The sequence below is a fragment of the Coregonus lavaretus genome (assembly GCF_964263955.1).
Source record: "Coregonus lavaretus genome assembly, contig: HAP1_SCAFFOLD_1939, whole genome shotgun sequence".
NCBI lineage: Eukaryota > Metazoa > Chordata > Actinopteri > Salmoniformes > Salmonidae > Coregonus > Coregonus lavaretus.
Genome location: NW_028163148.1, coordinates 20,423 through 44,114, shown reverse-complemented (window position 1 = coordinate 44,114; position 23,692 = coordinate 20,423). Strand labels below are relative to the sequence as shown.

General features: G+C 47.8%; 1 protein-coding gene across 2 annotated transcripts in view; it reads right to left on the bottom strand.

Annotated features, from left to right (window-relative positions):
- Positions 1-2,215: 2,215 nt before the first annotated feature.
- LOC311118438 (histone-lysine N-methyltransferase KMT5B-like) overlaps positions 2,216-23,692 on the bottom strand; it is a 28,779-nt gene continuing 7,302 nt past the window's right edge. The window contains exons 2-11 of one of the 2 annotated variants that reach the window (XM_084193239.1): positions 19,163-19,414; positions 18,423-18,523; positions 17,568-17,614; positions 10,384-10,549; positions 9,987-10,096; positions 9,573-9,739; positions 8,116-8,135; positions 7,122-7,258; positions 6,670-6,875; positions 2,216-6,418 (exon numbers count right to left, since the gene is read on the bottom strand). In XM_084193239.1, coding sequence (XP_084049365.1) covers positions 4,698-6,418; positions 6,670-6,875; positions 7,122-7,258; positions 8,116-8,135; positions 9,573-9,739; positions 9,987-10,096; positions 10,384-10,549; positions 17,568-17,614; positions 18,423-18,523; positions 19,163-19,325 — 2,838 coding nt within the window. In that variant the 5' untranslated portion in view covers positions 19,326-19,414 and the 3' untranslated portion in view covers positions 2,216-4,697. Of the gene's footprint in view, positions 6,419-6,669; positions 6,876-7,121; positions 7,259-8,115; positions 8,136-9,572; positions 9,740-9,986; positions 10,097-10,383; positions 10,550-17,567; positions 17,615-18,375; positions 18,524-19,162; positions 19,415-23,692 lie in introns of both variants that reach the window. The other variant, XM_084193238.1, reaches the window with a different exon arrangement.

Sequence of the window (23,692 nt, the reverse complement as noted above, 5' to 3'; positions counted from 1 at the left end):
GGAGGGAGGGTTAAGAGACAGGGAGGGAGGGTTAAGAGACAGGGAGGGAGAGTTAAGAGACAGGGAGGGAGGGTTAAGAGACAGGGAGGGAGGGTTAAGAGACAGGGAGGGAGGGTTAAGAGACAGGAGGGGAGGGTTAAGAGACAGGGAGGGAGGGTTAAGAGACAGGGAGGGAGGGTTAAGAGACAGGAGGGGAGGGTTAAGAGACAGGGAGGGTTAAGAGACAGGGAGGGAGGGTTAAGAGACAGGGAGGGAGGGTTAAGAGACAGGGGGAGGGTTAAGAGACAGGAGGGTTAAGAGACAGGGAGGGAGGGTTAAGAGACAGGGGGGAGGGTTAAGAGACAGGGGGGAGGGTTAAGAGACAGGGAGGGAGGGTTAAGAGACAGGGGGGAGGGTTAAGAGACAGGGGGGAGGGTTAAGAGACAGGGGGGAGGGTTAAGAGACAGGGGGGAGGGTTAAGTGCAGTAGATGTTTTGGGATGTGTCTGTCTCTAGGAGAGAAGGGCTAAGTGCATTCCGTCTCCATCTGTCTCGGGTCGTTCCATGGATAGCGTGCCTTTCATGGCCTTGTAACATTCTATACATTTTCATAAAACACTCAATTTAACAGTTTTATCACACACATCTACGCTCTAACTAAACCATGTTAATAAATTCCAACAATTAATTGTTTTCTCGGAAAATCCCAATTTTGGCATGTCCCACGTCGTTTTTCCGAGACTTAATAAGGACAATTTTAACCCAGTTAACCCCAAACCTCCCCAAGTTTCCACCATCATCTCCCGCTCCCCGTGCATCCCTAGCAGAGGGGCTGGAGCCGGAACAGTGATCCCCAGGTTCATAAAGAGGGTGTGAACTGCCAGGAGATACTCCAGTCTGAGGGTGGCTGACATGTTCACACAATTAAGCACAGCAAATCTCAACGTCACAGCACACACACAATCAATTAAAGGTCAATCAGTAGGTCAACTAAGGTCAATCAGTATGTCAACTAATGTCAATCAGTAGGTCAACTAAGGTCCATCTTAAGTGAAAACATGCATCAGATTATTGAACATTCTTAAAGCTGAAATGCCCCCTTCTGTTACACAGGTTCATTCCATGAGTATGCAAAGTGTGTTGTAAAGACAGAGACAGCACCCTCCGCTGGGTGGGGTGGTCCTTTTCTCCTGAATCCTCACCTTCCTTACCCTCTCTTTCTTTGAACTGACAGTCAATTATATTTCAGCTGTCTGTCACCGTCCGTACATTATAAATACAGGATCAAAAAAGGCACAAAGACTGATTGAGGGATCCAGTTTTGAGATTCAGATTAAAGATGTTCTCTGTTCCGGGACATTAAACATTTTAGTCATTTAGCGTATGTTCTTATCCAGAGTGTCTAACAGTCGGTGCATTAAACTAAGCTAGGCAAGACAACCACATAATCACAGTCATTGCAAGCGAAACACTTTCCTCAATAAAGCAGCCAACAGCTAAATTAGTACTAGTAAGAAAACAAAGTGTCCCAGTGTTAGTGCAAAGAAAAGTACAACAGTAAGGATTTTTTAAAATAATTTTTTTAAAGTATTGTTTAGGCCGGGGCTGTGAAATACTCATTTGGGGCCTAGTTTTGATTTGTAGCCACGACATGGTCAGTGTCAGGTGGTGGTTGGTCCATGTTCTGCCTGGTTTTAGTTGATACATTAGTCATCTTAAACCTTCCAGGGGCTGTGTAATGGGCTTATGTAATGGAATAGGTCAGACCAGATAAACATCTCTACTCACTACATATAAAACAGCTTCCTGCTTAACCGCTGTATCCAGGCAACTAACAGAGCCTAGTGAAAAATACATTTACCGCAAGACTTTTAAAAAAGAACACACCTGTTATGCATGACAGGGTGCACTGTACAACTTAAGACAGTCCACTTCTACAGTTCTGCTTGTTTTCAAATCTACCTGGTAGTTAAGTGATCATATTTATTGATTGGCTGGCGAGTGCATTCACTCGGGTAGTATTCATTAGTGCACACCATAGGAAAAACATTTTTTTGCAACGAAAACACATTTCTTATTGGACAAACTCCGGTAGGTCCCTGCCGTTTGTGGTTTCCTAGTGAATAAGACCCAGGGCCCCGCGCTCAGTTGGCTGAAGTATTGGAAACGTTGCAGACAAAAATGCCGTTAATAGAGCTGAATGATCCCTTATTCTACATGTCAGAAGCAAGACACTACACAGAAAAATAGTTTATTCTCACAAATAAACTTTTATGTTGTTTTCAAGTATTCCAAAACTGTTAAATAAGTACAGGGGGTGTGTTCACGTGATTTTACATATTGGACATATAAGCACTGCTCCAATTTAATGTTCTGTTGGAAGTGTTTTCCCACGACCCCACGCAACACTAAAATGTCTGCAAACTATTCACATTTCTTTTTTTTGTTTGAATTTCATCAAATCGGAAATGTTGACAGCTGGCTATTGAACAAAGACCACACAGACAGTGCACCTGGAACAGTATACAGTGAAGAATGGAGGGTGACTGACGTCCATACAGGGGAGGTACACGTATAGCCAGGGTTGCGTTCATTAGGGAACACAACGGAAAAAGTTTTGCAATAAAATAAAATAAAATAAAAAAAGTGACAATTTCTTAGGAAGTCCGCTCTCATTTCAGTTAAGCTTTTCCCCCCCCCTTTTTGTGCCTAAATGAACACAACCCTGGTTAATAACTGTGATTTAGCTGCTTGCTGGTGATATGAACAGTACAGGAGAAAAGAAATAGGGGTTAACATTCATCTCAGTTGATCCCTTGATTACATTTGGCAGTTCAGTACTTCCACACTAAAAGACCTGTTTCCCAGACAAGGATTAAGACTAAAGAGCACGGAGAATCTCTATTGAAATAGCTTGGTAGTTCAGGGCTAGTCTGAATGTGTCTTGAGAAACCAGCCCTAAGACAACTCAAATAAAAGACTATACAGAAAGACTGGGGTTGTGGGGCAAGAAAGTGTTCCCATAGTTACAGTTACCGAGGGACTACCTACTGTTCTTCACCTTCTGTTAATTATTTTTTTCTAAAATTAGGCCTAAAACAGATATCCCAGGAGTCGTTCGTAAGGCACCTAATACTGTTTTGAAAATGATTGACTATTTAGTTGGTATAATATTCTATTTAGTTCTCATGTGTTCACTATGAATGATTGGTTCTGCAGGGGATCTGAGAAACAACTACTAATACTTCAGCGAGTTTTAACTCATTTCCAGAACACGATTCAGTCTTTCTGTACATTCCTTCTTCTCCTCTCCATCTTACTTCGTGATGACGTGTTTAAAACAGCATACAGACGTCCCTACACATCATGTATTTCACCGATTAGTGTTTAAAACATTAAACCACCATTAAATGCCATGTTTCCATTGATCAGAGTGTTGTGGCTAGACGGTATACAGCACGTGTCAAACTCATTCCACAGAGGGCAGAATGTCCTCCCTTGTACTTGATCGATGAATCAAGGTCACTAATTAGTAAGGAACTCCCCTCACCTGTTTGTCTAGGTCTTAATTGAAAGGAACAACTAAAAACCAAACAGACACTAGGCCCTCCATGGAATGAGTTTGACACCCCTGGTATCCAGCAAAGGTTAAAAAAAGTTGCACGTTCGAGTCGGGGAGAATATTAGCATTTCAGCTAACCCTAACCTAATTCTCCTAACCTGCCAGGAAGTCAAATTCTGTCCGTAGCGGTATACGATCTAGTCAAAACCATCAGACGCTACTGAAATTAAGGTTAAACTACCAAAACGTTGGTACATTTCTTCACTTGTCAATGACCTATTACCCGTCATGCTGTAAACAGTCCTGTGTGAGCTTTAACACGTTGGGATAGTGCAGCTAGGGCAAACATTCTCTTAGAGAACACAAAACACAGGGTTTGTTTGGAGAGGAGAAGCACGGTTGGGGCCCAATTCCATTTCAATTCAGACAAGGAAGAAAACTGAAATTCCAATTCAGAATTCCGGGTTTGTGTCCTGAATTGAAATTGGAACAGAGCTCAACCCTGATGAGCAGCTGATAGAAGTCCACTATGATTCCAGTGTGTTGGTGGGACTGAGTTCATTCATGAGTTGAACGGTTTAGAACAATGGAAACCTGTCATTATTATTCTACAACTGAACAGATTGATCCCATCAGAACATTACTGGACCCATATAATATGGGTTTTACACAAACTAAAAAATTAAAATAAAATAAAAAGAGTCTGGTTTGCCAACAGAATTTAGAATTGCGTACTGTGAGACAAAGATAAAGTTGAATAAGTCTGTCTACAGGACAGAGGATAGTCACCATAACAACTGTACACCTTCTACAATATTCATGTTCATTATGAATAATAATAATAAGAGGAAGAAGAAGACAGAAGTGCATTCACTTTCATTTACAGAAACAACTTTTCCTTCCGATTCTCTTTTTATTTGATTTTTAAATTTACTTTTTTTAAATTACTGAACTTCTTTAACATCATCAACAGGACAGTTGATTAGTGAGTCAAGTGTTTTCTGTACATGTAAAGGTGGAGGGACAGGCCTGCATCCCAAATGGCACCCTATTCCCTACATAGCGCACTACTTTTGACCAGAGCCCAAAGTAGTGCACTGCATAGGGAATAGTGTGCCATTTTGGAACGCAGGGATGACCTCCATTCAGAGAGCTTATCAGGCGTTGAGCCTCAGAGACTGGTCTTCTCTCCTCCGGGAGGAGATATCGATGTCTATTGAGTCTTTCCCCACGATGAGACGCAAACGTTTCGCCGGCGGGAGTGGAATGAAATCGTCCTCAAACTCATCGTCAAAGTAATCATCATCATCGTCATCCTCCTCTTCCTCCTCATCAGACGAAGAATCATCTACCACAACGTTTTGCATCCTGTGCCCCCCGTGGCTCCCACCGTTCCTGGCCTCCAGGCCGAAGCCCCCACCACCCAGGCCACACCCCCCCGTGTCCCCCCTGTTGAAGGTGCTGTCGTCGGGGTGCGTCTGGGTCCGGCCATCGTCCTCCCTCTTCAGCTGGATCTTCAGCTTGGTGGAGCTGCTGGTGCTGTGGGGACCGGGAGGCCCGAACCCGTTCAGCTTGGACACGTGGTAGGAGCTGCATGAGCTGCCATTCTGCCTGTCCTGAGACTGGTCCTTCCTGAACATGATGCTGATCTTGGAGGTTGATGAGGATGAAGATGATGATGAGGAGTTGACCGGGGGTTGGGCGGTAGGCTGCGGTGTGGTCGTGGTGCTGCTCGCCTGCTGCTGCGTGCTGATTGGCTCGCTGGGCTCGTTGGTCTTGCTACTGCTGCTGTCTCGTCGTCGGCGGAGCGTCAGTTTGGGGATCCCTCCGCTGTTCTCCAGGATCAGCTGGGCATCGTAGCGCGTGATCCGCTGCTTCTTCTTCCCTTTGCTCTGCGACCTGTCCCCCCTGTGGCTCCGGTAACCCCCCTTCCCCTTATGCCTCCTGTCCTTCTCCCTCCCCTTGTCCCTGTTCCTGTCCTTCCTCCGCTCCCTGCGGAGGGGCTTGCTCCCATTGTAGTCCCAGTGGTGCTCCGGGACAGAGAGGCCCAGCAGCCTCTTGTCGCAGTCCGCCGTGTCGGCAGTACTGTGGTGGTGACGGGGGTGTTGGGAGGCCGCCACCGGGGCCGCCGCTATCGGCGTTAACAGCTCGCCGTATGACGAGTCCTCACGCTTTATCGTCCGTTCGGGCCGGAGCTGGGTGAGCTGGCTGCGTCTGGTACAGACCCCTCTGCTTGTGTAGCCAGCATCCAGGCCTCCACCCAGCTCCAGCCGGTGGCCCAGGTACTGTTCCAGGTCGGCAGGCTCCGTTTTAATCACCACCCCTCCGGGGACGGTGCTGTGGCCCTCCAGCCCCCCAGGCTCCAGTTTAACCCCAGCTGACCCGGCTACAGCCTCCTGGACCTTTACCAGGGTCCTGGTGGACCTGCGAGTCCTGTAAGTGCAAGGCTGGCTCTGGCTGCCCTGGCAGACTGCCGGGGTGTTGTTCTCCTTGACCGCATGGCGGGTCAGGGCTGTCTGGACTGGTCCCTGTGAATCCTTCTCCTTCTTCAACGACACGCCCGCCTTACATAGCGACAACGTCCTCGGCTCCCGGAGACCCAGGCGACCAGGCCCCGGACCCAGCACCTCCCCTCGGGCCCCCAACGATGCTGCCGCCTTGGGCTCCGAACCTCTGCCCCTGCTGCTTCGACTCCGCAACCGCACCTTGGAGAGCGAAGGCTTGGCGGGTTTGGATTTGAGTCTCTTTGGTACCCTGTTAGTGTTTCTATGACTTTGTTTAGAAGGTGAGGTAGAGGTTAGAGCTCTGGAAAGAGACTGTCTGGTTTGAGTCCTGGTTTTGCTGAACTTCATACTGGAGGAAGTCCTTTTCCTTCCAGCTGAGGGGGGAGAAGAGTGGGAAACTAAACATCAAATCATTCCTAAATTGAATTTTAAACGTAATTCTTGAAGTAACTGTTAAAATTGTGTTTCTTTATTTTACACATTTAAAAAAAAAAATCTACAAATTCAGCATAGGGGAAAAACTAACAATACAAGCGGTGGAGGTGATCCAACTAAAACCCCAATTGGAAACAATGGACCCCAACCTCAGCCCTAATTTCAACCCTGGTTTTTGACCTGTTCTTACATGTGTGTGTGTTTGGCATGTCCTGAGAGTCTATGTCGGTGTGGGATTCCACAGAGTGGCTGTCGGAGTTCCTGCTGCCCTCTCCCAGCTCCATCTTCTTCAGCCGGTTCAGACGCTTGTCCGTCTCCCGTAACCCGTACTTGCTGTTGATCACTGGAGCCTCCGCCGGCAGCCCGGCTTTGGATTTGAAAGCACCAGTGAGACGTCTGCAAAAAACAATAAACAAGGACCGGTGAAGTTCACAAATACGTCTTAAATTGTAATACCTCGTCTTCATATTCCTTCATCCACATGAATAAACCCTGCTTATTAATGTGCATTTATGTATTTGTATTAATTGTGCCATTGCTTCGCATTACCTCAAATTATGTCAACAAAAGAGATGGAAATCCAAAGCAGATTTTGTTGTTATTCAATCAATAGAAAAATGGGATGTCAAGACCAATTCGTACCGTTCACACGTATAGCATTCACAATATTCATTGTTCTCCCCAAAGAATCCGTCACCGTAGTAACAGGAGATCTCTTCTCCTGGTTCGATGTCCCTCAGCACCTTGACACAGGCCGTGTCGCGACCCGTCGACACAAACTGGAACACACACCACGACATTCATGTTACACCTTCAGCCATCTAAGCCACACAACTACAACCGTTACACACCCACCAGGGACCGTGTTTACAGAGAGTCTCTGAGTAGACTACAACCGTTACACACCAGGGACCGTGTTTACAGAGAGTCTCTGAGTAGACGTGCTGATCTAGGATTAGTTTGGCCTTATAGATCACTGCTGCTACTCGCTGTTTATTATCTATGCATGGTCACTTTACCCCTACCTACATGTACAAATTACCTCGACTAACCTGTACCCCAGCACACTGACTCGGTACCGGTACCCCCTGTATATAGCCTCGTTATTGTTATTTTATTGTGTTACTTTTATATTTTTTCACTTTCGTTTATTTAGCAAATATTTTCTTTTTAACTGCATTGTTGGTTAAGGGTTTGTAAGTAAGCATTTCACGATAAGGTCTACACACCTGTTGTATTCGGCGCATGTGACAAATAAAATTTGATTTGATAAATACGATTATATGGAGGGGAAGGACATGATCCTAAATCAGCCCTTTATAAATATGGGCCCTGAGGTAACCTTTATCACAGGTGGGTAGGAGAATCAAAAACTGAAGTGAACAATTCAAAGTAAAGAAATAAACTTTTAATGAAGTGAAACTTTTCAGTCACAACTTTGTTAAGGCATGTTTCACCAATCTTTTGTTGCAAGAAATAAAACGATACATTAAAAAGAATAGTATATTTTATTGTCTGTGTGTGAACCAGCCTCTTTCTGCCATCTTAATCGATATCCCATGTGTATTGCGCTAACCTCATTCCACACAAAGGGTAGCAGGCTATTCTACTGATCCCTGGCCGTTATCACACTCACCTTGCAATTTGGCCGGCAATCTGAAAATACAAAACAACACAAAAGATTAGGATCACAATTTCCTCAGAGAGAGAGAGCAGCATAGCTTTAACTGGCCTTCTGGAACACTGACAAAGGACTCACCCTATCTGACCTTCTGGAACACTGACAAAGGACTCACCCTAAATGGCCTTCTGGAACACTGACAAAGGACTCACCCTAACTGACCTTCTGGAACACTGACAAAGGACTCACCCTATCTGGCCTTCTGGAACACTGACAAAGGACTCACCCTATCTGGCCTTCTGGAACACTGACAAAGGACTCACCCTATCTGGCCTTCTGGAACACTGACAAAGGACTCACCCTAACTGGCCTTCTGGAACACTGACAAAGGACTCACCCTATCTGACCTTCTGGAACACTGACAAAGGACTCACCCTATCTGACCTTCTGGAACACTGACAAAGGACTCACCCTATCTGACCTTCTGGAACACTGACAAAGGACTCACCCTATCTGACCTTCTGGAACACTGACAAAGGACTCACCCTATCTGACCTTCTGGAACACTGACAAAGGACTCACCCTATCTGGCCTTCTGGAACACTGACAAAGGACTCACCCTATCTGACCTTCTGGAACACTGACAAAGGACTCACCCTATCTGACCTTCTGGAACACTGACAAAGGACTCACCCTATCTGACCTTCTGGAACACTGACAAAGGACTCACCCTATCTGACCTTCTGGAACACTGACAAAGGACTCACCCTATCTGACCTTCTGGAACACTGACAAAGGACTCACCCTATCTGACCTTCTGGAACACTGACAAAGGACTCACCCTATCTGACCTTCTGGAACACTGACAAAGGACTCACCCTATCTGGCCTTCTGGAACACTGACAAAGGACTCACCCTATCTGACCTTCTGGAACACTGACAAAGGACTCACCCTAAATGGCCTTCTGGAACACTGACAAAGGACTCACCCTATCTGACCTTCTGGAACACTGACAAAGGACTCACCCTATCTGGCCTTCTGGAACACTGACAAAGGACTCACCCTAAATGGCCTTCTGGAACACTGACAAAGGACTCACCCTAAATGGCCTTCTGGAACACTGACAAAGGACTCACCCTAAATGGCCTTCTGGAACACTGACAAAGGACTCACCCTAAATGGCCCCCTATTCACTATTTAGTGCACTACTTTTGACCAGAGCTTCTCAGCCGTCTGATATTAAAACACCTATTATCTGTTCCTGTGTTGGAGACAGACGCAAAAACATCCATTGTAACTGCCCAGAATAAATCTATCTGTAAACTTTATTTGGGAGTGCTGGCCGTATTTTTTTCATGTAAGTTGGGTTTACTTATTGTATTTTGATTGATTTATTCAACCTTATTCTACAGGTAAATGAATTAAGATCCAATGCCAACCCATATGGTGTCGGCAGTGGAGACTGTAGTACCGTGGTTGATGAAGGCTGCAGGCCCCAGCCACAGCTGAGCACAGTTCTTGCGTGTTGAGTACATGACACTGAAGTCGTTCTCCCCGTGCCGCAGCAGCATGTTCTCCTCACTCTCCGACAGCTCAGCGATGCAGCCCACCAAGTACTCAATCTTATCATTCCTTTTCCTGAAGACCAAGAGAAAGAAAGAAAGCGAGAGACAGAGGCAGAGACAGAGGCAGAGGCAGAGGCAGAGACAGAGAGAGAGAGAGAGAGAGAGAGAGAGAGAGAAGGCGATCCAAATAAGGGACGTGATCACTACGACAGAAAATCAAGGACTAAAGGGCATAGTGGTTTTAGTGGTTTGAGAGAAGGTCGGGCCATTTCCATGATAATGATGTCAGAACAGCATGAAGTGTGAAATACGTTCCTCACCATTCCTTCGTTGCCACGATCTTGGCTCCGTTTTGCTCAGAGGAGTAGCGGTTACACGGGAGAATCTCAAACCCACTGTCAGTCGCAAACATCCGGAGATACACAAATACCTGTACAAATGGGAAAACAAAAAAGTTACAAGGAAAGAAGTGACTTGCTCTTGTGGTTCACCAACCTAATAAAAAGGTATGTGTTGGATCAGTTGACTGGTGCAGGTCCTACTTCATAATGACTGTTTATCAGCCCAGCACCACATCAATAAGAGATGTGTGTTTCACCATCAACAGTGCTACTTGTGGGGGTGCTTCCCAAATGATATAGTGCACTACTTTTGACCAGAGTCCTATGTGACCTGGCATAGGGTGTCATTTGTGACTCTGTGGTGTTGTAATCTCACATGCTGTTTGAAGAGCTTCTCCTGGGCTTTAGACTTGTGTAGGAAGTGGTGTCTGGACCAGTCTCCAGAGGTGAGCGCTCTGAAAGCCTTCTCCAGGTTGTCATGCTTCTTGAACCGCTCAATAATCTCCTTCAGCTCCTCCTGTCTTCCCTTAATTGGTCGAAACCTGTCACGAACATCACCAGTGTCATCAATAACAACAAAAACATTCCGGTTTCCAAGGTGACCAAATACAATTCAAATCATCTAGCGAAAGATCTAGAGGGAAGACTATAAGTGGATAAGAGACATTTCACAAAAACATTTCTCGATGCGTTCTAAAGTGCTCATTGTCAGTGACTGCAATTGATTGGATTTCTGTAGTGCTTTTCCAGACAGTAGCACTCTGACAGTGATGAGACTGAAGGTCTAGACCTGGCTCAGTGATGAGAGAGGAGGTCTAGACCTGGCTCAGTGATGAAAGAGGTGGTCTAGACCTGGCTCAGTGATGAGAGAGGAGGTCTAGACCTGGCTCAGTGATGAAAGAGGAGGTCTAGACCTGGCTCAGTGATGAGAGAGGAGGTCTAGACCTGGCTCAGTGATGAGAGAGGAGGTCTAGACCTGGCTCAGTGATGAGAGAGGAGGTCTAGACCTGGCTCAGTGATGAGAGAGGAGGTCTAGACCTGGTTCAGTGATGAGACTGAAGGTCTAGACCTGGCTCAGTGATGAGACTGAAGGTCTAGACCTGGCTCAGTGATGAGAGAGGAGGTCTAGACCTGGCTCAGTGATGAGAGAGGAGGTCTAGACCTGGCTCAGTGATGAGAGAGGAGGTCTAGACCTGGCTCAGTGATGAGACTGGAGGTCTAGACCTGGCTCAGTGATGAGACTGGAGGTCTAGACCTGGCTCAGTGATGAGACTGGAGGTCTAGACCTGGCTCAGTGATGAGAGAGGAGGTCTAGATCTGGCTCAGTGATGAGAGAGGAGGTCTAGACCTGGCTCAGTGATGAGAGAGGAGGTCTAGACCTGGCTCAGTGATGAGACTGGAGGTCTAGACCTGGCTCAGTGATGAGACTGGAGGTCTAGACCTGGCTCAGTGATGAGAGAGGAGGTCTAGACCTGGCTCAGTGATGAGAGAGGAGGTCTAGACCTGGCTCCGTGATGAGAGAGGAGGTCTAGACCTGGCTCCGTGATGAGAGAGGAGGTCTAGACCTGGCTCAGTGATGAGACTGGAGGTCTAGACCTGGCTCAGTGATGAGAGAGGAGGTCTAGACCTGGCTCAGTGATGAGAGAGGAGGTCTAGACCTGGCTCAGTGATGAGAGAGGAGGTCTAGATCTGGCTCAGTGATGAGACTGGAGGTCTAGACCTGGCTCAGTGATGAGAGAGGAGGACTAGACCTGGCTCAGTGATGAGACTGGAGGTCTAGACCTGGCTCAGTGATGAGAGAGGAGGTCTAGACCTGGCTCAGTGATGAGAGAGGAGGTCTAGACCTGGCTCAGTGATGAGAGAGGAGGTCTAGACCTGGCTCAGTGATGAGAGAGGAGGTCTAGACCTGGCTCAGTGATGAAAGAGGAGGTCTAGACCTGGCTCAGTGATGAGACTGGAGGTCTAGACCTGGCTCAGTGATGAGAGAGGAGGTCTAGACCTGGCTCAGTGATGAGAGAGGAGGTCTAGACCTGGCTCAGTGATGAGAGAGGAGGTCTAGACCTGGCTCAGTGATGAGAGAGGAGGTCTAGACCTGGCTCAGTGATGAGAGAGGAGGTCTAGACCTGGCTCAGTGATGAGACTGAGGTCTAGACCTGGCTCAGTGATGAAAGAGGTGGTCTAGACCTGGCTCAGTGATGAGAGAGGAGGTATAGACCTGGCTCAGTGATGAGACTGAAGGTCTAGACCTGGCTCAGTGATGAGAGAGGAGGTCTAGACCTGGCTCAGTGATGAGAGAGGAGGTCTAGACCTGGCTCAGTGATGAGAGAGGAGGTCTAGACCTGGCTCAGTGATGAAAGAGGTGGTCTAGACCTGGCTCAGTGATGAGAGAGGAGGTCTAGACCTGGCTCAGTGATGAAAGAGGAGGTCTAGACCTGGCTCAGTGATGAGAGAGGAGGTCTAGACCTGGCTCAGTGATGAGAGAGGAGGTCTAGACCTGGCTCAGTGATGAGAGAGGAGGTCTAGACCTGGCTCAGTGATGAGACTGAGGTCTAGACCTGGCTCAGTGATGAAAGAGGTGGTCTAGACCTGGCTCAGTGATGAGAGAGGAGGTATAGACCTGGCTCAGTGATGAGACTGAAGGTCTAGACCTGGCTCAGTGATGAGAGAGGAGGTCTAGACCTGGCTCAGTGATGAGAGAGGAGGTCTAGACCTGGCTCAGTGATGAGAGAGGAGGTCTAGACCTGGCTCAGTGATGAAAGAGGTGGTCTAGACCTGGCTCAGTGATGAGAGAGGAGGTCTAGACCTGGCTCAGTGATGAAAGAGGAGGTCTAGACCTGGCTCAGTGATGAGAGAGGAGGTCTAGACCTGGCTCAGTGATGAGAGAGGAGGTCTAGACCTGGCTCAGTGATGAGAGAGGAGGTCTAGACCTGGCTCAGTGATGAGAGAGGAGGTCTAGACCTGGCTCAGTGATGAGACTGAGGTCTAGACCTGGCTCAGTGATGAAAGAGGTGGTCTAGACCTGGCTCAGTGATGAGAGAGGAGGTCTAGACCTGGCTCAGTGATGAGAGAGGAGGTCTAGACCTGGCTCAGTGATGAGAGAGGAGGTCTAGACCTGGCTCAGTGATGAGAGAGGAGGTCTAGACCTGGCTCAGTGATGAGAGAGGTGGTCTAGACCTGGCTCAGTGATGAGAGAGGTGGTCTAGACCTGGCTCAGTGATGAGAGAGGTGGTCTAGACCTGGCTCAGTGATGAGAGAGGAGGTCTAGACCTGGCTCAGTGATGAGACTGGAGGTCTAGACCTGGCTCAGTGATGAGACTGGAGGTCTAGACCTGGCTCAGTGATGAGAGAGGAGGTCTAGACCTGGCTCAGTGATGAGAGAGGAGGTCTAGACCTGGCTCAGTGATGAGAGAGGAGGTCTAGACCTGGCTCAGTGATGAGAGAGGAGGTCTAGACCTGGCTCAGTGATGAGAGAGGAGGTCTAGACCTGGCTCAGTGATGAGAGAGGAGGTCTAGACCTGGCTCAGTGATGAGAGAGGAGGTCTAGACCTGGCTCAGTGATGAGAGAGGAGGTCTAGACCTGGCTCAGTGATGAGACTGGAGGTCTAGACCTGGCTCCGTGATGAGAGAGGAGGTCTAGACCTGGCTCAGTGATGAGAGAGGAGGTCTAGACCTGGCTCCGTGATGAGAGAGGAGGTCTAGACCTGGCTCAGTGATGAGAGAGGAGGTCTAGACCTGGCTCCGTGATGAGAGAGGAGGTCTAGACCTGGCTCAGTGATGAGAGAGGAGGTCTAGACCTGGCTCAGTGATGAGAGAGGAGGTCTAGACCTGGCTCAGTGATGAGAGAGGAGGTCTAGACCTGGCTCAGTGATGAGAGAGGAGGTCTAGACCTGGCTCAGTGATGAGAGAGGAGGTCTAGACCTGGCTCAGTGATGAGAGAGGAGGTCTAGACCTGGCTCCGTGATGAGAGAGGAGGTCTAGACCTGGCTCCGTGATGAGAGAGGAGGTCTAGACCTGGCTCCGTGATGAGAGAGGAGGTCTAGACCTGGCTCAGTGATGAGAGAGGAGGTCTAGACCTGGCTCAGTGATGAGAGAGGAGGTCTAGACCTGGGCCCATATTCACAAAGTGTATCCGAGTGTTGATCTAGGATCCGTTTAGCCTTTTAAATCATATTGAATAAGAGGGGGGGGGACCTGATCCGAGATCAGCACTCCTACTTTGAGATGCTTTGTAAATACAGGCCCTGGTGTTCCTGTGTATGTCTGGAAGCCCAGAGTTAGGGTTATAGACAGGTTGCCTGACAGCTTCACAAAAATGATGCAACTGAGAAGGTCTCTTCTGGTGACTTTTTTAAAAAAGGACATTCTACTTAAAAACACAGAAATGTAATTCTGTTGACACTATCTGGAATATGTGATGCGCGCCACTGCACTGTAGTGAGACAATGAGGCGCAAGCGTTGTCTGTAAACTAACTTGTCACTCTGATCTTAAAAGGGACAGTGTGAGATTTTGGCAATTACCATTTTTTTCTACTTACCCAGAGTCAGATGAACTCGTCATGGATAACCATTTATATGTCTCTGTGTGCAGTTTAAAGGAAGGGAGACGTGGCTAATTAGCGTTAGCGCAATGACTAGTTAGCAATTGTACTAACGCTGGTTAGCAACTTCCTTCAAACCGCACGCAGACATAAAAATGGTTCATCTGACTCTGGGTAAGTAGAAAAAGGGCTTAATTGCACAAATCTCTCTTTAAAATCAGTCTAGGCAAAAATACACTGTATGTGGACACCTGCTAGTCGAACATCTCATACCAAAATAATGGGCATTAATATGGAGTTGGTCCCCCCATTTGCTGCTATAACAGCCTCCACTCTCCTGGGAAGGCTTTCCACTAGATGTTGGAACATTGCTGAGGGGACTTGCTTCCATTCAGCCACAAGAGCATTAGTGAGGTCGAGCACTGATGTTGGGCGATTAGGCCTGGCTCGCAGTCGGCGTTCCAATTCATCCCAAAGGTGTTTGATGGGGTTGAGGTCAGGGCTCTGTGCGGGCCAGTCAAGTTTTTCCACACCGATCTCGACAAACCGTTTCTATATGGACCTCGCTTTGTGCACGGGGCATTGTCATGCTGAAACAGGAAAGGACCTTCCCCCAAACTGTTGCCACAAAGTTGGAAGCACAGAATCGTCTAGAATGTAATTGTATGCTGTAGCGTTAAGATTTCCCTTCACTGGAACTAAGTGGCCTAGCCCAAACCATGAAAAACAGCCCCAGACCATTATTCCTCCACCACCAAACTTTACAGTTGGCACTATGCATTGGGGCAGGTAACCCAGATTCGTCCGTCGGACTGCCAGATGACGAAGTGTGATTCATCACTCTAGAGAACGCGTTTCCACTGCTCCAGAGTCCAATGGCGGCGAGCTTTACACCACTCCAGCCGACACTTGGCATTGCGCATGGTGATCTTAGGCTTGTGTGCGGCTGCTCGGCCATGGAAACCGATTTCATGAAGCTCCTGACGAACAGTTCTTGTGCTGACGTTGCTTCCAGAAGCTTGGAATTCGGTAGTGAGTGTTGCAACCAAGGACAGGCGATTTTTACGCGCTATGCGCTTCAGCACTCAGCGGTCCTGTTCGAGGCTGATTCGTTGTTGCTCCTAGACATTTACACTTCACAATAACAGCACTTACAGTTGACCGGGGCAGCTCTAGCAGGGCAGAAATGTTATGAACCGACATCTTGGAAAGGTGGCATCCTATGACGGTGCCATGTTAAAAGTCACTGAGCTCTTCAATAAGGCCATTCTACTGCCACTGTTTGTCTATGGAGATTGCATGGATGTGCGCTCGATTTTATAGACGTCAGCAATGGGTGTGGCTGAAATAGCCGAATCCACTAATTTGAAAGGGTGTCCACATACTTTTGTGTATATATACACACACACACACACACTACCAGTGAAAAGTTTGGACACCTACCTACTCATTCAAGGGGTTTTCATTATTTTTACTTTTAATTTTCTACATTGTAGAACAATAGTGAAGACATCAAAACTATGAAATAACACATATGGAATCATGTAGTAACCAAAAAAAGTGTTAAACAAATTAAAATATATTTTATATATGAGATTCTTCAAATAGCCACCCTTTGCCTTGATGACAGCTTTGCACACTCTTGGCATTCTCTCAACCAGCTTCATGAGGTAGTCACCTGGAATGCATTTCAATTAACAGGTGTGCCTTCTTAAAAGTTAATTTGTGGAATTTCTTTCCTCCTTAATGCGTTTGAGCCAATCAGTTGTGCTGTGACAAGGTGGGGGGGTATACAGAAGATAGCCCTATTTGGTAAAATACTAAATTATGGCAAGAACAGCTCAAATAAGCAAAGAGAAACGACAGTCCATCATTACTTTAAGACATGAAGGTCAGTCAATACAGAACATTTCAATAACTTTTAAAGTTTCTTCAAGTGCAGTCGCAAAAACCATCAAGCACTATGATGAAACAGGCGCTCATGAGGACCGCCACAGAAATGGAAGACCCAGAGTTACCTCTACTGCAGAGGATAAGTTCATTTAGCCTTAGTTATCAGCCTCAGAAATTGCAGCCCAAATAAATGCTTCACAGAGTTCAAGTCACAGACACATCTCAACATCAACTGTGAATCAGGCCTTAATGGTCGAATTACTGCAAATAAACCACTACTAAAAAACACTAATAAGAAGAGACCTGCTTGGGCCAAGAAACACGAGCAATGGGCATTAGACAGAGATTTTTGGTTCCAACCGCCGTGTCTTTGTGAGACGTGGTGTGAGTGAACGGATGATCTCTGCATGTGTAGTTCCCACCATAAAGCATGGAGGAGGAGGTGTTATGGTGTGGGGGTGCTTTGCTGGTGACACTGTCTGATTTATTTAGAATTCAAGGCACACTTAACCAGCATGGCTACCACAGCATTCTGCAGCGATACGCCATCCCATCTGGTTTGGGCTTAGTGGGACTATCATTTGTTTTTCAACAGGACAATGACCCAACACACCTCCAGGCTGTGTAAGGGCTATTTTACCAAGAAGGAGCATGATGGAGTGCTGCATCAGAAAACCTGGCCTCCACAATCCCGACTTCAACCCAATTGAGATGGTTTGGGATGAGTCGGACGGCAGAGTGAAGGAAAAGCAGCCAACAAGTGCTCAGCATATGTGGGAACTCCTTCAAGACTGTTAGAAAAGCATTCCAGGTGAAGCTGGTTGAGAGAATACCAAGAGTATATTTTGATTTGTTTAACACTTTTTGGGTTACTACATGATTCCATATGTGTTATTTCATAGTTTTGATGTCTTCACTATTATTCTACAATGTAGAAAATAGTAAAAATAAAGAAAAACGCTTGAATGAGTAGGTGTGTCCAAACTTTTGACTGGTACTGTGTATATATATATATAACATTTTGGGAGTGGGGGCAACGATTTAGCAGCGGAAGTTCAGGTATTGATCGAGGATGAGGGTTAGGGATCAAAGTCAGGTTTAAGGTTAGGGTTAAGGCCCCAGACACACCTGGTGTTCATCTTGTGTGTCTGGAAGCCCAGGTAGGGGTCGAGGATGAGGGTTAGGGGTCAGAGTCAGGTTTAAGGTTAGGGTTAAGGCCCCAGACAGACCTGGTGTTCATCTTGTGTGTCTGGAAGCCCAGGTAGGGGTCGAGGATGAGGGTTAGGGGTCAGAGTCAGGTTTAAGGTTAGGGTTAAGGCCCCAGACAGACCTGGTGTTCATCTTGTGCGTCTGGAAGCCCAGGTAGGGGTCGAGGATGAGGGTTAGGGGTCAGAGTCAGGTTTAAGGTTAGGGTTAAGGCCCCAGACAGACCTGGTGTTCATCTTGTGTGTCTGGAAGCCCAGGTAGGGGTCGAGGATGAGGGTTAGGGGTCAGAGTCAGGTTTAAGGTTAGGGTTAAGGCCCCAGACAGACCTGGTGTTCATCTTGTGTGTCTGGAAGCCCAGGTAGGGGTCGAGGATGAGGGTTAGGGGTCAGAGTCAGGTTTAAGGTTAGGGTTAAGGCCCCAGACAGACCTGGTGTTCATCTTGTGTGTCTGGAAGCCCAGGTAGGGGTCGAGGATGAGGGTTAGGGGTCAGAGTCAGGTTTAAGGTTAGGGTTAAGGCCCCAGACAGACCTGGTGTTCATCTTGTGTGTCTGGAAGCCCAGGTAGGGGTCGAGGATGAGGGTTAGGGGTCAGAGTCAGGTTTAAGGTTAGGGTTAAGGCCCCAGACAGACCTGGTGTTCATCTTGTGTGTCTGGAAGCCCAGGTAGGGGTCGAGGATGAGGGTTAGGGGTCAGAGTCAGGTTTAAGGTTAGGGTTAAGGCCACAGACAGACCTGGTGTTCATCTTGTGTGTCTGGAAGCCCAGGTAGGGGTCGAGGATGAGGCTGGTGGTGAGGTCATCGTGCTCACACAGCTCCTTGGCGGTCATCCCAGAGGATGGGACACAGCGTCGCTCCGCCTCCAGGCTGGCCGCACTGAACCCTGGGAAAAACATGAGTAAATGAGTGCACAGAGTAGGGTGAAGTTACCCCTAGACCAGCGGTTCCCAACATTTTAACATTCCGGGGAACACCAAATCACCGACAAAAGCTCGAGAACCACAATTTGCGGAATAAGAAACCTTTAATTTGTTACATTCACTACTAAAATTGACAACATTTGACTTCCAATATATCCTGTTAAAATGGTTTGGTGAAAGGTGGTCCTCAAGAGCTTTCGACTGTGATTTGGTGTTCCCCGGAACGGAAAAGGTTGGGAACTGCTCCCTAGACGCTAATCTTGTTGCATTTTCCCCCACTATTGGTAATGGTTAGGATCAGTTGGCCAATCCATAGCAAAACATTTTGCAACTGAAAACTAAAATCTGTGCTGTTATTGGACAATATCAAGTACATAGTAAAGCCTACGGCTCTGTTTCAAAATGTTTTGTCCCAACTGAACTAGGCCCAGGGTCACTCACTAGGAAACAAACGGAAGCCAACGGACTGAAAGGAGAAGGGATTACCTCAACGTGTCCAATAAGAAACTCTTGTTTTCCATTGCAAAACGTATTTTTTGGTACGGTGTGCACTTATGAATACGACCCATTTGATAGAATAAAGTCCCAGTCGCAGTACTCACGGCGGCTACATCTCCTGCTGCCAGTCCCCGGTCGTAGAGAGCTCCGCTGTGGGTGCAGCTGCTGCTGGGAGCGGGTCTGGCTATGGCTCACAGGCTGCTGGGAGCTGGTGGAGTACCTGCTGCCATTCAACACCATGCTCTTGGATTGGCCCAGCCACTTCATACCCACAAGCCCCCTGGTCCAGTTGCATTTAGTCTCCGAGTTGAGGGAGCATTCAGAGTGGGGGAAGACTGGAAGCTAGGGGCTGTCACCTTGGGGTGGGAAGAGGAATGGATGGATGCCCGGTTAGAGAACACACACACACACACAACATCTCATTACATCATCCAGTCATACCGAAGAGAAGACATGGTTTCCACCCTAGACCGAAGCCATAGATGCCGCTACTTGTATGAAAAAGCTCAAACTGAGATCACTGAACTCTGTTTGGATGTACTGTTTAGAACAGGGATGGCAACTTTGATCGGGTGGGGGCCACAAAAAATCTGACCTCATCGTGAGGGGCCGCAGTGTCTGCGTACCCACATCCATACCCACACATCCAGTCTTCGCCGGCTCTAGCCTATAGCCCTTAGCCTATAGCCCTTAGCCTTTTTGGCTAAGGGCTAGCCGCTGGACTAACTTACCAATATCCATTTTATGGGCTAATTGAGTGACTGTCAGTGAGTGACATGAGAGAAACTGCTGATGCACAACCAAATTTCTAAATCGCAACTTGTGTATTTGGCTAGATGGCGCTGCAACATGTCAGCTGTGCAACTAGAGACGACAAAACTCTCGATCACCTTTACTCCACACACAGAAACGCATACAAAGCTCTCCCTCGCCCTCCATTTGGCAAATATGACCATAACGATATCCTCCTGATTCCTGCTTACAAGGAAAAATTCAAAACAGAAAGTACCAGTGACGGAAGTGGTCCGATGAAGCGGATGCTAAGCTAAGCTACAGGACTGTTTCACTAGCACAGACTGGAATATGTTCCGGGATTCATCCGATAATATTGAAGAGTTTACCACATCAGTCACCGGCTTCATTAATAAGTGCAACGACGACGTTGTCCTCAGTGACCGTGCGCACATACAGTGCCTTGCAAAAGTATTTACCCCCCTTGGCGTTTTTCCTATTTTGTTGCGGAACCCATCCAACTTGAAGGAGCTGGAGCAGTTTTGCCTTGAAGAATGGGCAAAGATCCCAGTGGCTAGATGTGCCAAGCTTATAGAGACATACCCCAAGAGACTTGCAGCTGTAATTGCAGCAAAAGGTGGCTCTACAAAGTATTGACTTTGGGGGTTAATAGTTATGCACGCTCAAGTTCTGTTCTTTTTGTCTTATTTTTTGTTTGTTTCACAATAAAAAATATTTTGCATCTTCAAAGTGGTAGGCATGTTGTGTAAATCAAAGGATACAACCCCCCCCCAAAATCCATTTTAATTCCAGGTTGTAAGGCAACAAAATAGGAAAAATGCCAAGGGGGGTGAATACTTTCGCAAGCCACTGTATCCCAAACAAAAGCCATGGATTACAGGGAACAACCGTATTGAGCAAAAACTGCCGCTTTCATGGAGCAGGACACTAATCCGGACTCTTATAAGAAATCCCACTACGACCTCCAACGAGCCATTAAACAGGCAAAGCATCAATATAGTACTAGGATCAAACCCTACTACGCTGGGACCTGAGCCCTAGGCCTCAGGACTACCTTGCCTGATGACTCCTTGCTGTCCCCAGTCCACCTGGTCGTGCTGCTGCTCCAGTTTCCACTCTTCTTCCTGCGGCTATGGAACCCTGACCTGTTCACCGGACGTGCCTACCTTGTCCCAGACCTGCTGTTTTCAACTCTCTCTCTCTACCGCAGCTACTATTTCAACCTCTAAATGCCCGGCTATGAAAAGCCAAGTGACATTTACTCCTGATGTACTGACCTGTTGCAACCTCTACGACCACTGTGATTATTATTTGACCCTGCTGGTCATCTATGAACGGTTGAACATCTTGAAGAACAATCTGGCCTTAATGGCCATGTACTGTTATAATCTCCACCTGGCACAGCCAGAAGGGGACTGGCCATGTACTGTTATAATCTCCACCCGGCACAACCAGAAGGGGACTGGCCATGTACTGTTATAATCTCCACCCGGCACAACCAGAAGGGGACTGGCCATGTACTGTTATAATCTCCACCCGGCACAACCAGAAGGGGACTGGCCATGTACTGTTATATTCTCCACCCGGCACAACCAGAAGGGGACTGGCCATGTACTGTTATAATCTCAACCCGGCACAACCAGAAGGGGACTGGCCATGTACTGTTATAATCTCCACCCGGCACAGCCAGAAGGGGACTGGCCATGTACTGTTATAATCTCCACCCGGCACAGCCAGAAGGGGACTGGCCATGTACTGTTATAATCTCCACCCGGCACAACCAGAAGGGGACTGGCCATGTACTGTTATAATCTCCACCCGGCACAGCCAGAAGGGGACTGGCCATGTACTGTTATAATCTCCACCCGGCACAACCAGAAGGGGACTGGCCATGTACTGTTATAATCTCAACCCGGCACAGCCAGAAGGGGACTGGCCATGTACTGTTATAATCTCCACCCGGCACAACCAGAAGGGGACTGGCCATGTACTGTTATAATCTCCACCCGGCACAGCCAGAAGGGGACTGGCCATGTACTGTTATAATCTCCACCCGGCACAACCAGAAGGGGACTGGCCACCCCTCAGAGCCTGGTTCCTCTCTAGGTTTCTGCCTTTCTAGGGAGTTTTTCCTAGCCACTGTGCTTCTACATTTGCATTGCTTGCTGTTTGGGGTTTTAGGCTGGGTTTCTGTATAGCACTTTGTGACATCTGCTGATGTAAAAAGGGCTTTATAAATACAATTTGATTGATTGATTGATTGAATTTGATTACAAAAGGGAAACCCAGCCGCGAGCTGCCCAGTGACGCGAGCCTATCAGACGAGCTAAATGCCTTCTATGCTCGATTCGAGACAAGCAACACTGAACCATGCATGAGAACACCAGCTGTTCCAGACGACAGTGTGATCTCGCTCTCCGTAGCCAATGTGAGTAAGACTTTTAAACAGGTTAATATTCACAAGTCCGCGGGGCCAGATGGATTACCAGGACGAGTACCCAGAGCATGCGCTGATCAGCTGGCAAGTGTCTTCACTGACATTTTCAACCTCTTCCTGACCCTGTCTATAATACCTACTGTGACGTCACGAGAGGCTACACAGCTTTCAGCGGGATTGCTCAAGTAGTGCAAGGAGACAAGGTTCAAACAAAACAAGGATTTTATTAAAGGTCTTGGGAAATTAACGAAAATATAACAAAATTCTGTTCTCTTGTGGCTCTTTAAGGGTTAACAGTTCCGGGATGTCTCTTCCACATCCAAAATCATAATTCTCACTCGCTCAGATAACTTTTCCCCAGCCTTACTGTAGTCCACGTTGCAGCTAGTGGCCAACCCAGCAAAAAGTCCTTCCAAAGGTCTCTCCCGTATTTCCACAGGCGAATATATCCAAAGGTGAGTATTTCCCCAAAGGTAAGTGTCTCCAAATCCTTATATTCCTCCTGGAAGTGGACGTGCAGCACTCTTGTCCTCCAGAGAGCCCAGGTTGGAGACTGTGTTTCTTCACCCCCCACACACCTCCTCACAGTGTCTCTTCCCTTCAACAAACCTTCAGCTCATCCGCTCCTGATTTGTTTCAGCTGCGTGGGAAGCTTGGCCATAGAGGGGTGGAGTTCCCGACCATACCAGCAGATGGAGCCATAGCTGTCTGGGTTTGCAGCCATCTCAGGGGGATGTAACGTCCCTCCAGGACACAGCCTCTCGTGACATCACACATCCCCCTCCTCGGGACCGACGTCCTCGTCGGGGTAAAGGCAGCGAAGAAGGCATCACGCCGGGAGAGGGCGTCCGCATTGCCGTGGTGCTTGCCAGCCCTCGGCTGTTTCCACTCCATCCAGTGAGTTGGTGCTGTGTTGTACAGTGCCGGTCTCCGGGGTCTCTCCTTGAGTTTCTTACTGAACGCATCAGCCTTGGTTTTAGCAGAGTTTAGCTTCTGTTGAGCAGCTTTCAGTTCCTTCTCTCTCTCTGCCTCCGCATTCTTCATCTTGTTCTCCAACACCTTGTACTTCTCCTCTGCCTTCTTCTGGACCTCCTTACTACTGCGCAGGGTCTCCTCACACTCCTCGATGGTCCTGCGCAGCATCTCCAGCTCCTCCTGTTGCTTAGGGAAGGAGCTCTGTTGGAGTTCAGCCTGGAGGATATCTAACTCTTCTGTCTTCATGTCTAACTGTTGCTTTAACAAACGATACCTCTCAGCGGTCCCCTTCAGACCAGACAGTTCTTTGTCCAGATTCTGTAGCTCCGTCTCTGTGTCGGTCTGGGCACCTGCCATCCCTATCAGAGCCCGGGTGGGAGTGAGTAACTCGGAGGATTGCACCGGAGCCTTCCCAGGATGAGTCTTGCCCCTCCGTTTCCGAGGTACTCGGGTTATCCTCTCCTGAGAC